Source organism: Leptinotarsa decemlineata, unplaced genomic scaffold, assembly GCF_025532065.1.
Source record: "Leptinotarsa decemlineata unplaced genomic scaffold, Ldec_3_MD MMD2_P_RNA_scaffold_7, whole genome shotgun sequence".
Lineage (NCBI taxonomy): Eukaryota > Metazoa > Arthropoda > Insecta > Coleoptera > Chrysomelidae > Leptinotarsa > Leptinotarsa decemlineata.
The window spans coordinates 7,059,480-7,076,186 of NW_027412534.1; the positions used below are offsets into that span (position 1 = coordinate 7,059,480).

A 16,707-nucleotide genomic window follows, 5' to 3' on the forward strand; every position below is an offset into this window, starting at 1 on the left:
ACATTTCCATGGGAAGAAAGAAAACAAAAATAAGAAGATTATTTGTCTCAAGTGCCCCAGATGAAGTTCTTGTGGAACACATAGATAAGTACATAAAGGAACGAACAAATTCTGAAAACACATACAAAATTATCAATAAAAAATACGCAAAAAGACAACTAGTCTTTCATGATCGGAGTTGAACCACACCTGAAAGAGCAAGTGTATGAAGCGAGTTTCTGGCCTAGTAAAATACGCTTCACACGTTTCAATTTCAGGTTGGGACAACATTTCTTAGATAACCAACTCAAAAACAATGTAGATACAAATAGATCATGTTCTTTTTTATAAATACGACTGAAGACTCATTAGATCAATACCAGTTAGGAAAAAAAAAGATTAAATAAAGTTTCTCCTACACACTTGAATAGTAAACGTAGACTTTTGGATGCTGAAATGAACATTTTCCATCTAAATATCCAATGTCTTAGTAACAAGATTGATGACCTAAATTTATTTTTATCAGAAAATTTGTATCATGTAGTGTGTCTCAGCGAAATATGGTTGACAACAGAACAAGTACATTCCATTGGTATTAAGGACTACTTACTAGTGAATTCTTACTGTAGGCAAAATTTCAAACATGGAGGTGTGGCAATATTTGTAAAAAAGAATCTTTCATCACAAAAAATTGATGTTAGTCATTTCTGTACGGAAATTGACGCAGAATTCACAGCTATAGTTATTGAAAATACTGTTATAGTGACAATATATAGATCTAATCGTGGTGATTTTGACAAATTTTCAAATTCTCTTGATAATATCTTGGAATTCATTACCAGCAACCATACTGAAGTTGTACTACTAGGGGATTTTAATGTAAATTTTATCTCACACAGCAAAGAAGAAAATACTTTACAAAATATACTCGTATCTCATAATTTTAAAACTCTCTTACATGTATTGATAACATCTGCGTAAATTTCAACAGCTATATAGACTTTGGAATCATGAGAGGAGATATCAGATCATTTCGGGCAATTTATCAGTGTTAAAATAAATACAGATTCTGTTTGGGACAACAAAGAGGTAAAAAAAATCAGGCAAGTAAGTGAAATGGGCATAGCAGAGTTCAAACATCATATGAACGAAATAGATTGGACACAATTTTACTTATCTGACAATCCAAATATCTTAGCTAAATTTTTGTGTGATAACATAACGTATGCAATTGAAGTAGCATTTCCTCTAAAAAAAGAAAATCAAAAAATTCATAAACCAAAGTGGTTCGCAGACGATCTGAAAAAATTGAGAAATGAAGTGAAACAAAAAAAATTACATTTATAAAATGACGGGGAATCCAGAATCAAAACACTCTTATTTTAGCAAAAAAAGACTACAGAAAAAAAACAAATCTAAAAGGGTGATGTATGATAGTGTCCTCACAAATAGTAAAAATGTTTCAAAAACTGCCTGGAAAATAGTAAATGAGATCAGAGGGAAATCCAATTTCAGTAGTGAAAGCACTTGCCTTACTGCGGATGATTTCAGTGAATATAGTGCAACAATAGTTGACAATATTATTAAAACAATACCTCCCACCGATCTGAGAGGTGAGGAACTTTTGAAAATTAATGTAAAAACCTCGGTATTCCTGAGACCCACAAACGAGAATGAAATTTTAACACTTTTCAGAACCTTAAAAAATAGTAGTAGTATGGATGCATACAATATCAGTTCGAAAATAATAAAACTTCTTCCTGAAATTTTAGCAGAACCTCTTGCACATCTGATAAATATTTGCCTGGTAAAGGGAGAGTTTCGAACACACTTAAAACTGGGGAGAACAACCCCTATTCTAGAGAAAGGTGATTCTTATAATTGTGACAACTACAGGTTTATAACAATAACTCCTATAATCTCAAAAATAATAAAAGCTATTATCAAGGACAGAATAACCAATTTTTTAGAAAAGGGAAAACTCCTAGATGATCATCAGTATGGTTTTCGTTCTCTCAGATCAACCTCTCAAGCTGTCACCGACATAGTGCACACGATAGTCAAAAATCAAGATGTAAGGATACATACACGTGCAATCTTATGTGACCTGTAAAAGGCATTTGATAGTGTTTCTCATGATATTTTGTTGAAAAAAACTCCACAAATATGGAATACCTGGAACAGCATTAGATCTCATCGAGTCATACCTAAAAGACAGACAGCAATATGTATCACTGAATAATAAGACATCAAAAACTATAGAAGTCAAACATGGGGTGCCTCAGGGCTCAGTGCTAGGTCCCCTATCATTCATCATATACACAAACGACTTACCAACATTTATTGATATTGCTGATGTTTTTATGTATGCAAATGACTCTACTCTTTTGTTACAGGACAAAAACTTGAGCGCGATAGAACGTAAGTCAGAGGAAACATTATTGAAAATGGAAAACTTTTCAAATTCAAACGTTATGTCCCTAAACAAAAATAAAACAAAGAACATCACTTTCACGAAAAATAGACAAGCACTTGACGGTGAAACAACAGTTAAGCTATTGGGTTTTCATGTTGATGCTAAACTGAATTGGAAATACATATAAATGAAACTTAAAAAAAAGCTATCCAAGGCTATATTTGTTTTGAGAAATCCCAGGGAAGTACTATCTAGCGAAGTATTGAAAACTGTTTACTATGGCATGGTACACTTCCATCTTGTGTGTGCTGTTCTATTGTGGGGAACAAGCCTGGCTTGTCGTCAACTATTGGTGAGCCAAAAGAAAATTATAAGAACCATGGCCAATTTGGGCAACAGAGCACACGCCAAGCTAATTTTTATTGAAATGAAAATCTTGACATTACCTTGTATATATATAATCGAGGCAATTCTATGGATACATCAAAACAAAAATATATTTCGGGAACAGATCTTCATGGACATGATACACGAAATAAAAATCAATATAGAATGTCAAAAGTAAATAAAGAAATAATAAAAATACAAATTAAATTTTTGCCAATGAAACTATATAACCAAATACCAGTGGAATGGAATATTACACAAGTAAAAAATTAAAATACCAACTGAAACAATCAATGCTGCTGAATCCACTATATGATATAAATGAAATCTTTCTTCATTCATCGGTCTAAATACTAATATTTTTGCATGTCAAGAATGTGGACTACATATTTTTGATAATTGCTCATACATGTATAAATGTGACTGATTTTATATATGCAAATATCGAATTTTTCATATAGTAACATATTTTTTTATTATTAAATATTTTTTGTAGTTTGTGACAAAAAACAGTTGTGTGACTACTGTAACATAGTTTTTCTTTGAAAATTTTTAAAGGTGAATAAATATCTTATCTTATCTATCTGGTACTGACGATGCCCAATAGGCTAAAACGGCTGTCTACCGGTGGCTCTTAAATTGAAATCAATATGGGAATGATCAGATTGGTACTTATCTATTTATCTTTTGATTTTCATGAAATTATTTTCATATTTTCCACTATATATGATGGATATGAGAACACTTGTAAAATTGAAACACATGGAAACATCTGTACATAAAAAAACGAGGGGATGACCCTGGTTTTTTACTATGTACAGTTGTTTCCATGTGTTGAAACTTTACAAGTGTTGTTATATCCTTCAGATTTTATAATATATTGAGAAAAACATCGATTTTCATGCTGGCTTCATATTCATATCCTCACTTTTCAACATAACTACTTTTCACTTGTTTGGTGATTGTTATTATATCATATCTCAGTGTACTATAGTGTTCCTGAAGGGAGGCAATAATGTCTCGATAGCTTGTACAGATAAAATATTTCTCATTTTTCTTGTCTCCGACTGCAATACCTGCTCCAATCTTACGCAACTTAGCCAGTCGATGCAATTTGAGTTTTCATGAATGGTAGAATATAAAACATCCTTTCAGAATGTTTTGAAAATCGACAAGATGTGTTTTGTTCTTCACATGGTGAACAGAACACATCTTGAGAATGCCAGCTGAGAGTTTTTTTTTCATTAGGCAGTGCCTCTAGAAATGCAACTATTTTCAATTTGATTAACCTTTTTTTGCTCATAATATAAAAGTAAGATATGTAATTACATTAAAATATCAGTCTGTACAAAACTTCTCCTTCAACAGAAAAAAATCTTTAAAATTAATAAATATTAATAAAATGAAACAAAAAATACATGCAGCACAATTACATCAACATTTTTCCCTAAATAAATATAAACTTTGAGACATAAAAAGTTCATCGTTCTGTACAGCTGTATACCTTATAAACATTAATATGATTATATGCTTCTAATAAGAATTCTTCAATAAATTCATTAAGGAACACTCTTTGCTTTCACGAATACGAGAGAATTGAGATAAGATTATCCTAAATAATAACATGTTTCGAATGATGCTTTCATTTTAATTCAGTGTTATTAACATAAATATAATGCAACAAGAAGTATTTGAAAAATAATTACTCAATGAAAAAGTCGTATGAAGAAGTGGCAGTATTTAATATCTATCAATATTGGACAAATAAAACCGAAAATTCACAAACTTTGAGTAAAATATATTTCAAAACAACTTCAAATGAATAAAATATCTGGAAGACGAAGATGGAATTGAATAAAAATTTAATAAAATTATCAACAATCTCGATACAATATAAAATAACAGACAGTCAAAGAGAAGAGATAATCATAATCCGAAAAATACTATAAAATATTCACAACTTTCGATGAAAGTCACTTGATTATATTTTCAAAAATACAAGAAAATTACCTAAGAAATATCAAATGTTGATTTTTTCTTTCCCTTCAGTCATAGATGATCCTCTTGAATATGTAGATAATTGATGGATACTGATATAACACTGACTTACACAAAAGGTGGGCTCGAATCTTTCACTCCCAATAATATTCTTGTTATATCAGTATCTGTCCAGACTCAGAGTCATTGACAATTAAACACTTAAGTTTCACATGAAAAACTCCTGTGTGGAGTGAGACAATGTAAGTCATGCATTCGGAGGACGGTCAAGACAGCTTATTTCTAGTACCCTGAGGCCTCTTGTACTTGGATCTGTCAACTTCAATCCTCTAGGTTCGTATACTCTCTCGTTTTGTTCAGCTATGAATTTCGAGACTTTCTTGAGACACTGAAAATGTCAAATATTCATTATTAAAAACTATGTCAATCAATCAATTTTATTGGTAATAATACACATCGTGATTTACAAGTCAAGAAGGAAACAGTATACACATTAAAATGTTGGTATTTTTTGTCATAAATTTATAAAATTACGGTTTGATAAATAAAATAAGTAAAACTACAATTTCAGTGTCACTTTTTTCGAGTTTGAAACCCGTGGATTTTTGGAATTTCTTCCTGACGTTTCGCTGGCTTCTTCAGAGGTTTAACCATCATGGCTTGCTGTCCGATGACTAACTTTTTGGCTTCTTAAAGCGTATTTATGCCTTGTCAGGTAATCATTTGTATTGGTACCTGTATTTGTACCAAGTACTTGTACCTGCACTTGTACCTGTACTTGAACCTGGAACATTAATACTCTTGCTGCCTGTTGTCGTTCTGTTCGTTATTCTCGAATTCCTTAAAAAGGTGTTCCATATTATTCGATTGAGGTTCACCGCTTCTTCTTTTCTGTTGAAGTTCTCCGTGTGTTTGTGGATCTCTATTGCCTCTCGTACCAGTCGGCTATAGTATCCCTGGATGGGGGCAATTAGTTCTGTGTTTTCAAACAAAATTATGTGGTCTCCTTCACTAAGCGCGTGTTCTGCCACAGCTGACTTGTCCGCTTGGCCTAGTCTGCAGTTCTTTTCATGCTCTTTCAGTCTTGTTCCCATTGATCGTTTGGTGGTTCTGATATACACCTTCCCACAAGTGCACAGTATGCGATAGAGTCCTGCTGCTGATAATAATGGGTCTCTTTTGTCTTTAGACGCCTACTCTTGGATAAACACGACATCAACACAGTCTTCAAACCCACGAGGAAGATACAACAAAGCCTCAGGTCGGCTAAAGACAAAAGAGACCCATTATCAGCAGCAGGAGTCTATTGCATACCGTGCACTTGTGGGAAGGTGTATATCGGAACCACCCAACGATCCATGGGAAAGACTGAAAGAGCATAAAAGGAACTGTAGACTAGGCCAAGCGGACAAGTCAGCTGTGGCAGAACACGCACTTAGTGTAGGAGACTAAATAATTTTGTTTGAAAACAAGAACTAATTGCCCCCAACCAGGGATACTATAGCCACTGGTACGGGAGGCAATAGAGATCCACAAACACACGGAGAATTTCAACAACGTGTTAGTAATCACACGTTAAAAGGTAAGACCTCATTAATCCTTAGCTCGCACAAGTTTCGACTTCTGAGGGTTGTCGTTCGTAGGGGTGCGACAGCTGGTTAACGGAAAAACAGATTTTTTTTAAACAGAGACAGAAAAAAAGAAGCGGTGAACCTCAATCGAATATGGAACCCCATTTCAAGGAATTCGAGAATAACGAACAGAACGACAACAGGCAGCAAGATTATTAATGTTCCAGGTTCAAGTACAGGTACAAGTACAGGTACAAGTACAGGTACAAATACAGGTACCAATACAACTGATTACCTGAGAAGACATAAATACGCTTTACGAAGCAAAAAAGTTAGTCATAGGACAGCAAGCCATGATGGTTAAACCTCTGAAGAAGCTAGCCACTCGCGCCACCGAAACGTCAGGAAGAAATTCCAAAAATCCACGGCTTTCAAACTCGAAAAACAGTGACACTGAAAACCTCAGCCGCGAAAGTCTAAACAATTTTGTCAAAACTACAATTTGTTCATTGAGTTAAACACAACTTGAACTGATAATATGATTATTACGTCATTGAAGTTATTATCTAAGAATTTTTGAATTGAATAAAAGCCTTTTTCACTAAATAATCTATGATTTTTTGAAAAATAATCTCTCACCAGGGAGTGGCAAGTAATTGAAGAAATGTACACGATAGTGGTTAGTTCCTTTTCTGGTTCTATGAAATCTATGATATTCAGGCATAATGTCCTGGCTATGACGTGTTTCACAATTATGAAGTTAGCTATGTGTCGAAAATTTTTGTTTCTTATTATAGACATATTTAATGCAGTTCAGTATGCAGGGTGTCCCATATAAAACTCCGCGGGCAAATATCTAAAAAATGAAAAAGAATATCCATATTTCGTGAAAGCAGATAATTTTGGTGTCAAAGTGTCCTCTTATTTACGTAGAGATCCAGCACTAGGCTTCATCCGTTAGGGCGTCGCGGCACCGACGCCAATTTTTTCAAGTGGCAACCCAGTATTTTCAATTGGTTTTTGAAGTCTGCATTAAATTCTGAATTCAGCCATATAGCACACTTGTAGTTTTCCTTGAATACTGATGAAAAAAGGCAATTTTATTGCGTATTATAAAGAGGGCCATGAATAAGTCAAAATAAATGCAATAATGTATTTATCGATCTGTCGGAAGACCTGTCAGATTTGACGAAAGTGTATTAAGTTTTGTGTTGGTTTTTCGTAAAATTGAAAAATGGTTCAATTTTCAAATGCAGAAAAGTTGGATATGATATGTATTTATGGCGAAGCAAGAAGGAATTCAAAAGAAACAGTGAGAATATACGTTAATCGGTATCCTGACAGAAAATTACCGTCAGACAAAACATTCGCTGGCTTAGCCAAATCTTTGGCACGAAATGGATGTTTTAATGAATGGAAGCGAAAAGAACAAAAGACGGCTACTGATGAATCACAGTGTTGCAGTGCTAGGTCAAATGGTGTTGGAACCATATAGTTCTACCAGACAAGTAGCAATGCATTGTAACATTTCGAAATCGTCAATACAACATATTTTGTCAAAAAACAAATTCCATCCATACAAAATACATTTGGTTCAAGGACCTACATCCAGGTAATAATCTTCATGTTTCATTTTTAATAACTAAAATATATTCTCAAATTCAGATGCTGATAGAAGATTGAACTTCATCAAATCAAATCAAAATCAAATCAGTTTATTCACTCAAAGGACCCATTAGGGTATAGAACATGTCAGGATACAATGTCTTAGAGCATGTATATAAATATAGTAAAGACTACAAGACAACAAAAGGAACAGCGATATAAGTTATTTGCTCAAAAAGTTACAATAAAAATTCATGAATGCTATAAAATAAATTTTCTTGCAGAAAGCGTTTTAGGAAGTTTCGAAATTTGAAGTGTGTAGGCTGAGTTTTAATGCCAGTGGATAATTTATTGTAAATTCTCACACCTGTTGAGAGTGGTCCATTTGATGTTACTTGGAGATTGCTATGATTTGGATAGATTAGCTGATTGTTTCTGGTTTGGTAGACATGTATGTCCGAATGCCTGGGAAGAGTGTTTTTTATTTTATGGATGTAGCAGGCAACTTCCATAATATAAAGACAGGCCAGAGGAAGAATATTCAATTCGGCAAACAATGGTTTCCAGGAATTCCTGGGTGATACATTTTTTATAGTTCTTACTGCTTTTTTCTGAATAAGAAATAGATGCTGTGCAGCCGGAGAGTTTCCCCATAGTAGAATAGACTGGATTTCAGCAAAGTAGAAATTTCTCAGACTTCCGATATCAACCACATTCCGCATACATCGAATTTGATATATTTTTGTATTCAATTTATTTATAGTTGCTGCAATATGCTCATTCCAGCTGAGATCGTCCTCTAGGGTTATTCCCAAGAATTTTGTTGTTGATTTTCTGTTAATATTTAAGTCATTCAGTTTGATCGAGAGTTGATTGTTTATTAGTCTTTGTCCGGTGTGAAAGATTAGATACTCAGTTTTTCCTGTATTGAAATGTAGTTGATTAGCTGAAAACCATAGTCCTAGTTTACCAAGAAGATGGTTACAAGCTTGTTCGGTCATTTCACTGCTTTCCTGGGATACAATAAAAGATGAGTCATCAGCATACAGCGTGATGTTATACTCAGGTAAAAATTCCACTATGTCAGCAATGAATAAAGAAAATAGTTTGGGGCCAAAACACTTCCCTGTGGCACTCCCAGCTCCAGTTGCGAGGCATCTGAGCAGTGCTTACTAATAGATCCGTCAACTTCTTTGAAACAAATTTGGACAAACTGACTTCTATCAGAAAGATATGATTCAATTCCTCGTATGCCACAAAGCCAAAGTTTTTGTAGCAGTGCCTTATGAGGAATACAGTCAAAGGCCCTACTTAAGTCGCAAAAAATTCCAACAGGGGAGTTTCTTTTGTCGATCTCGGACAATACATTATTATAAAAGTCAACTGTTGCAGTTGTTGTGGATTTTCCCTTCCGAAAACCGTGCTGCTGGTCTTGTATGAGTCTGTATTTATTGATGAAGGGAGTTAGTCTGTCTGGTCTGTAATTATTAATGTTAGTTTTTTCGTTTTTTTATGCACTGGATGCACTTTGCTGATTTAAGACAGTTTGGAAATATGCCCGATGCAAATGAATGGTTTACTAAATGGGTTAGAATACCTACTATATGTTTACCAAATTCCTTTATTAAAACAGAGGGAATTTCATCTGGACCTGTAGACATTTTATTTTTCAATTTTGATACAATATGTAACATTTCATCTTCAGTAAATGGCATCAAAGCAATAGAGTTTGTGTTGCTTTCTCCCGAAAAATCAAATTCACCTATTTTTTTGATGGACTTTGCTACGTTCCTAGGTGCAACCATTGCATGGTTGTCCACCTGTATTCATGATGAAGATCAGTTTCTGAAAAAAATATTATGGAGTGATGAAAGCCGTTTCCATAACAACGGTATAATAAACAAACATAATTGTCACTATTGGTCTGACGTGAACCCTCATTGGGTGCAAGAAACGAGATTTCAGGCTGTGTGGGGGGTTAATGTTTGATGCGGAATCATTGATGGTTATTTGATGGGACCTAATTTTTTCGAAGGAATTCTCAATGGGGAGAGGTACTTGGTTTTTCTACAACATGTGTTGCCAAATCTCTTTGAGAATTTACCAATACAAACTCGACTGAATATGTGGTTTCAACAAGATTGGGCACATCCACATAATAATAGAATAGTTACCCAATATTTGGATGATACTTTTAATGAAAAATGTATTGGAAATAAGGGTCCAATACCATGGCCAGCTCGAAGTCCAGATATTACTCCCCTAGATTTCTTTTTGTGGGGATATATCGAAGACTTAGTTTATATGCGACGTCCACAAAATGTAGAGGATTTGAAAAATAGTATCACAAATGTTTGTACTTCCATAACGCGAGAGACGCTTTTAGCTGTCACGAATCGGGAATTACTAAAAAGATGCAATATGTGTATTCTACGTGAAGGGAGGCAGTTCGAACACTTACCAAAATGATTTTTTTTATTACTAATTGATTTCGTTATCATCATCATGTTAGTCGAGTTATGGTCAAAGTAACATTTTAATTTGTACAGAAATACGCAACTAGATAAAATTGAACAGACAATGAAATCATAACTGATGGATTCATTTTATTAAACTCGTATTATTGCATTCATTTTGACTTATTTATGGCCCTCTTTATAATATGCAATAAAATTGTCTTTTTCATCAGTATTCAAGGAAAACTACAAGTGTGCTATATGGCTGAATTCAGAATTTAATGCAGAATCCCAAAAACGAATCGAAAATCTAGGTTACCATTGAAAAAAATTGGAAATGTTAGTGTTTTAAGCTCAGCAAAACAATATCTGCAGCACTGGCGATATTTGAGATTCATAATAATAAGGATGTATCTCCTTTGAAGCCTAAAAATTTTTCCCAATGGGAAGAGTGATCCCAACTCAGCACAGCATATGTCATGTTTGAATGAAAATAACCATAATAAGCTGACATTATAGTTTCTTTAGATACAGTTTTAAGAAGTGATTTTATCATATACGTAATTTTCGAGAGCTTAGATGATATTTGAATTATGTTTCTTTCTCATGTTATACCTTCATCAATAATTATGCCATCACTTCTTTGCAGAGCTGGATGCAGAGGTCTGAGAAAAAATTTGATATTTTGGGTGTTGGTTTGGTTGAGAGAAAGTTTTTTCTGCTAAAAACCATTTCTGCCCCTCGACCACAATTTCTTGAATTGCTTCTGATGAGTGATATACTTGCAAATGAGTGGTGTCATCAGCAAATAGTGTAAGTTTTGAGCCAGCTACATTGACTTTCAAGTCATGTATCTAGATCAAGAAGAGTAGAGGCCACAAAATTTAGCCATGTGGAATTCCATGATGCAACTGCATACCATCTGAAGAGACACCATCATATATATCATACTGAGAGCGCTCTGTTAGGTATGACCTGAGAAAGGCTATACAATCAGAATGAAAGTTGTAAAACTTAAGTTTTTCAGTAATATGTCAGTTGAGACACAATTATAAGTTTTTGTCAGGTCAAATAGAGAATCATATGTAAAAAGTACTTGCTACCAGTTGTCCAATACATTGTCTGATAACTCATCAATGGCAGCCACAGTAGATCTATTGGACCTAAACTCATATTGATCATCAGTTTTTATGGAAAGAATTAGTTGAAAAATTGAGAAAATTTATAGAAAAAAATGACCTAGCCATTTCTTACTACAATATGTCTCATAACAAGAAAAATACTTTGAATGTTTGTGCTCTTGAATATGAGCAAGAGGATTCTGTATTTTGTGGTAAACTCCTGTCATCAGTAAATAGACGAAGGAGTTTAACATTAAATTATTTGTGAAAGAGCAATTCTTGAAAACACATCTAATGTAAATTATGAGTAGAACTTTGGGTCTGAATGATACTGTGTGAGTACTATGAGTTAGCATAGTTAAGCGGGGAAATGACATTTATACAACATTTATATTTGATATTAAAAACCAACTTAAAAATTTATTATAACCATTGAAATCTTGAATACAAACTACAATAGTATCGACAAAAAAATCTTTGAAAGGCCACTCAGTTTAATAACACCCTAAGAATTCATCAAGTCAGTCAGGAGCGAAGTTCAATTAAAAATGAAGATTAGACCTTAACTGTAAAATACTTTTTAACATACGTCATTCATATTATGAAAGCATGGTATGACATGGTAGTATGGTATGAGTGTATGTAATATGTCACGAAATTTATTAAAATTTGGTGATCTATGTATCTGTGATACCTCTGGAGCAATTCAAAATGTGACAAATTGTAATGTATGTTGAGTTTTTGCTTTCTTGTCATATGCCTATGAATATATATATATATATATATATATATATATATATATATATATATATATATATATATATATATATATACCCAATTTAGTGATTTTTAAAAAAAATTGTTAGAAGGTAAATTTTCTTTCAATATGATGCTTTTTTGAAACGAGCAGAGACCTCTCTGCCTGCTTGACTTGCTTGTTTTCTCTTTCAGTGTAACATCTGCAAAAAGTGGGTGTCAAAATATACAGAAATTTTTGGTTTCATTTGAAAAAATGGAGTTTGCCAGGCAAATGCATTTTAATTTTTACCCTGAATATATAGCGTCACTGATACAAAATCAAAATAATATGACCCAGAAAGTATTACTGCCATCACAAAATGTATTTCCCCAACGTTTTTCATTCTATAGGAAAAATAAGCTCAAAATACTTCCCAGTTGGTGGTTGAACAACCCTAGTTGTTGTACATTTCTCTATAATATGGGTTGAGTATACATTTCATTCATAAATGATTATTATATATCATCTAGTCAATACGAATGCACTTTCAATGGTACATTCAGTTCAGTGCTTTCTGCTTTTTGGTTCTAGAAAAAACCATTGTCTTCCAAAATGTGCTTGGTGAAGCTTCCAAATAATTAAAAAATATTGAAAGTGGAATGCAAAACTTTGTATTACGTAAGAAATATACCATTGAGTTTTATTTGTGTACTCCTAGTTTTAGGTCTAACATTCACCGCCAACATTTTAGTGTGCCACTGATACAAATAGATCTCTTATTGATATGTAAATAAGGATTAGAATATAGATATAGAATTTGACGTTGCCTTCAACTTATAGAGACATTACTCAATAAATTTATATGATGCTCTTTTATAATTTCTACAGTTATTTGAACTGATAAGTCATATTGGGTATCGAGAGAAGACAGAAAAATAAATGCCCACTTTTTGGGTCAATTTTTCACATGATCTGATTATTACGTAAGGAGAACAATGGTTTAAAGAGAAGGTGAATGATATGGTTTATTTTACCAATAGTTCCTTATTCACCGAGTCGAAGGAATGAATGACGTACAAAAAATGTGTGAATTATTTTCTTGGTCATTCAATTATAGAAGTATTTGAGATATCCTTCGCTTCAACACTAAGGACCCCAGAGAACCTTTAGCAACATCTGGGGTTTACAGAATTCCTTGTAACTGTGTGTCGGTCTACCTTGGAACTATGAAAAGATGTGTAGATACCGTCTCTCTGAACACAAGAGAAATTGTTGACTCTGACAAACTGACAAATCAGCTATAGAGCTATACATGCTAACAGCAAAGAAAGCACTCACATTATCTCATTCAAAGATACAATAATACTTGATAAAACTCAAAATTACTATCCAATAGTATATAGAGAGACAAACAATTCAAGCACACAGGGATAATTTCAATAGAAATGAAGAGGCAATGAAAATCAATAAAATTTGGCTACCTAACCTTAGATGTACACAAACAAGGTCTGGTAATCCAATTAAGAGAAACCATGCCACGCCCACTAATAATAATATAAAACCATAGTCAAATACAAGCATCGTAGTAACTTAGGCAATGTGATCGTTACCACATCACCTTTGAAAATGTCAACCACAGTAGAAGACAAAATATCAGGCATAAAAACCTGCAGACCACAGCCAAAAAACCTGGAAATAGCTTTCAAAGAATATAACTGTTTTTTGATATGACGTAGGTAAACAATAAGTTCAAACCAACCCATTAACAACTGATACTTATCAAGACAATGAAATATATCACTAATTTTAGTGCAAAATAATTTATTTGAAAATTGTGCACTTAACAAGAGAACATAATATCAACTTTTCTGTGAAATGTTTAATTTTCATTCATGAACTTTTTCACTAAGAGTTGCACTGTTTTTTCTCAATAAGCTAATTAAAATGCCAGAAATTATTTCAATCTACTTTTTGAAAACATCAAAACTGAAAACAGCATATGATTAATATTTACTTATGACATCACTATCAGTCACTGCACTTTCTAGAAAAATCACTTATGAATCCAAAATAAGTATCCATCAGTTCACCAGTTAGAGTAAACATATTAACTCATCTTATATACTTCAAATTAGAATTCATGAAATTCCACAATAGAAAATATTAATACTTAGTTTCTCTAGATGGAGTGAAATTTTTGGGAACTGAGTTGGAAAAATTATCAAAAGTTTTCTTTCATTACTGTTAACAGGAAGTTAACAGTCAGTTTAATCTTCCTCTTGAAGATGATCATTTGGTAATCGAAACATGTGTCGAGGTGTTAAAATAACGGTTTGGTGTTGGATAAAACTCCAGTAATATTCATTACTACACCAAAGGTTCCAAAAAGGTTCCAAACTAAATTATGTTTCATCAATTTGTAATCAAAGATTATATTCTTTATAATATTGGTAATTATACTACTGAATTTAGGATATCAAATATAGGCATTATATACACGTTATCCCTATTATTTACCTTTTCGTAATGTGTTTCTTTGCATATATAAATTAAATAGGCAGTCAGGCAGGCCAAGCATCCTTCACAATATGTAGAGCATGTAGCCTTCTCAGCTTCAGCAAAATAAGCATTTAGTCTGTTTATTGTTGTTTCAAATGCTTGTCTTTCTAACTGAAATGAAGAATGGTAATAAAACAAATGAAAAAAAAAAAGAGTCTTCAACTCACCCTTCCTTCCAGTTCTTGTGGAAATCTAGTCTGAAATTTCACCAATGTTCCTTCACTGTAATCTCTTTGAATAAATACCTTCAAACACTGTGGCTGAGTCATCTGCTCAGTTTCTGCATTTCTAGGATTACTATGATGATTACTCATCTTTATTTGACCTATTTTGTTAAAATTATTTGTTAGATTTATGTACCTACCAAATATCTAGAAACCACTCAAAATATTGATCATCTAAAATTATTCAACTTTATTAACGAATGAACAATTTTTTGTTGTTGTCAATGTCATAATTTTCGCACTCGGTATTGCCAGAAGGAAAATATATTTTCTACTATATACTATATTAACTCATTTTTAGCATATAGGAGGGTTACAAAATATCAAAAATTTTCAGCGCCATAATTGTGACGTCATTGGAGGAATATAGTTGAATTCAAACTTAAGCCGGAATTACATTATGTTGTGGTGTGTTGTGATGCTCTCTGACGTAACGGCGAGTGTCTAGACTATTCTGTCGTGTCGGGGCGCGTTTTGACGCTATTTCGAGTCAATACAGTGGTGGCCTTTGGAGTAAACGCATGCGAGCATCTACAATACTTTCCTCCGATTCTGATATTCAAGAAAACCTTGCGTGTCTGCTAATTGTTTACCTACTTAAAAAGAAAAGGAAAAAGAGAAAATATTGGGTTCTTCTAGTAAATGATATGAGAGGTAGTCAAAGCGAATATCATTTACTAGTGATGAAGAAAGATTTCATCAATATTTCAGGATGTCAGAAAATCAATTTGAGTAGAGTATGGTAAAAAATGATTTCGAAAAAATGCAAAACTGTATTTTCTTACAAGTTCAATACGTTTGTCCGACATATTGTGCACAAATAAATGCAAACGACTATTCTCTAGCTAGTTAATGCGTCAGGTTAGAAACATACTAGTGTGGAGTGTTCTGACGCGTCATAATCCCACCATCGTTCTGACGCCGATCGGGAATCGACCGATCGCCGTCACGACAGATCGCGTCCCAACACTCTGCACTAGTGTCCGACCGAAACTGGTTTTTCCGACCGAAACTGGTTTTTGCGACCGAAACCGAAAACGAATTTCGGCAACGGTCTCAGTTACAGCCGAAACCCAAACTTCCTTACAAGGATTATATTTTGTGGAAAAAATAAAAAACGTTATTATAATCAGTCAGTCTTTATTTTTTTATCTTTAAATCACAACGTTATGCATTCTTCGACATTTTTACTTATTGATAATCAACATATAAAAAACCCTTATTCAAGAAAAAATATTAATTGCACCTTAAAAATACTTTAAATAGGTGAGGTGTTCATTTGAGTAGGTGTAGATTCTTCTTTTGAATATTATTGATGGGTTTTCAAAAATATTAAACATAAAATTACTTATTTGAGTTGATACCTAATATCACAATAGTCACGTGGAAGCGGCAAAATGTCTTCGTCGATTGTATGAAATTCAACGCGCCGAACATGACCGATCACAGCGCGGGAACTCCCGAATGCAGTTTCGGTTTCGGTCGTAGTTTCGGCAGGTTGGGCACCGAAACCGAAACCCGTTTTTTTTCCCGAAACCGAACTTTCGGTCGGACACTACACTGCACTTTAGCACCGTATAAGAAGTAAACAAAAATAAGTTCACTCTCTGGCTCCGCTATATTTGGGTCAAGATTCCCCACCTCGAATTTTA

At 33.5% G+C, this 16,707-nt stretch overlaps 1 protein-coding gene across 2 annotated transcripts; it reads right to left on the bottom strand.

Annotated features, from left to right (window-relative positions):
* Positions 1 to 4,627: 4,627 nt before the first annotated feature.
* Positions 4,628 to 15,374, bottom strand: LOC111513158 (golgin subfamily A member 7). Of its 2 annotated transcripts, XR_012464293.1 has the most exons (4): positions 14,999 to 15,374; positions 14,790 to 14,942; positions 9,558 to 9,801; positions 5,016 to 5,168 (listed from the first exon to the last, which is right to left on the bottom strand). XR_012464293.1 is itself a non-coding variant. In XM_023169323.2 (3 exons), exons 1-3 carry the CDS (start codon positions 15,143 to 15,145, stop codon positions 5,028 to 5,030), a joined length of 441 nt encoding a protein of 146 aa, XP_023025091.1. In that variant the 5' UTR covers positions 15,146 to 15,337; the 3' UTR covers positions 4,628 to 5,027. The 2 variants fall into 2 exon arrangements, 1 of the variants encoding a protein (XP_023025091.1); XM_023169323.2 differs by lacking the exon at positions 9,558 to 9,801 and having other exon boundaries at positions 4,628 to 5,168; positions 14,999 to 15,337.
* Positions 15,375 to 16,707: the final 1,333 nt, after the last annotated feature.

Excerpts from the sequence above, each read along its gene's own strand:
- LOC111513158 (XM_023169323.2), bottom strand. The coding sequence starts at position 15,145 with ATGAGTAATCATCATAGTAATCCTAGAAATGCAGAAACTGAGCAGATG. Across the intron at positions 14,943-14,998 it reads CACAAGAACTGGAAGGAAGG|TTAGAAAGACAAGCATTTGA; the intron begins GTGAGTTGAAGA and ends TCTTCATTTCAG. Across the intron at positions 5,169-14,789 it reads AAGAAACACATTACGAAAAG|TGTCTCAAGAAAGTCTCGAA; the intron begins GTAAATAATAGG and ends TGACATTTTCAG.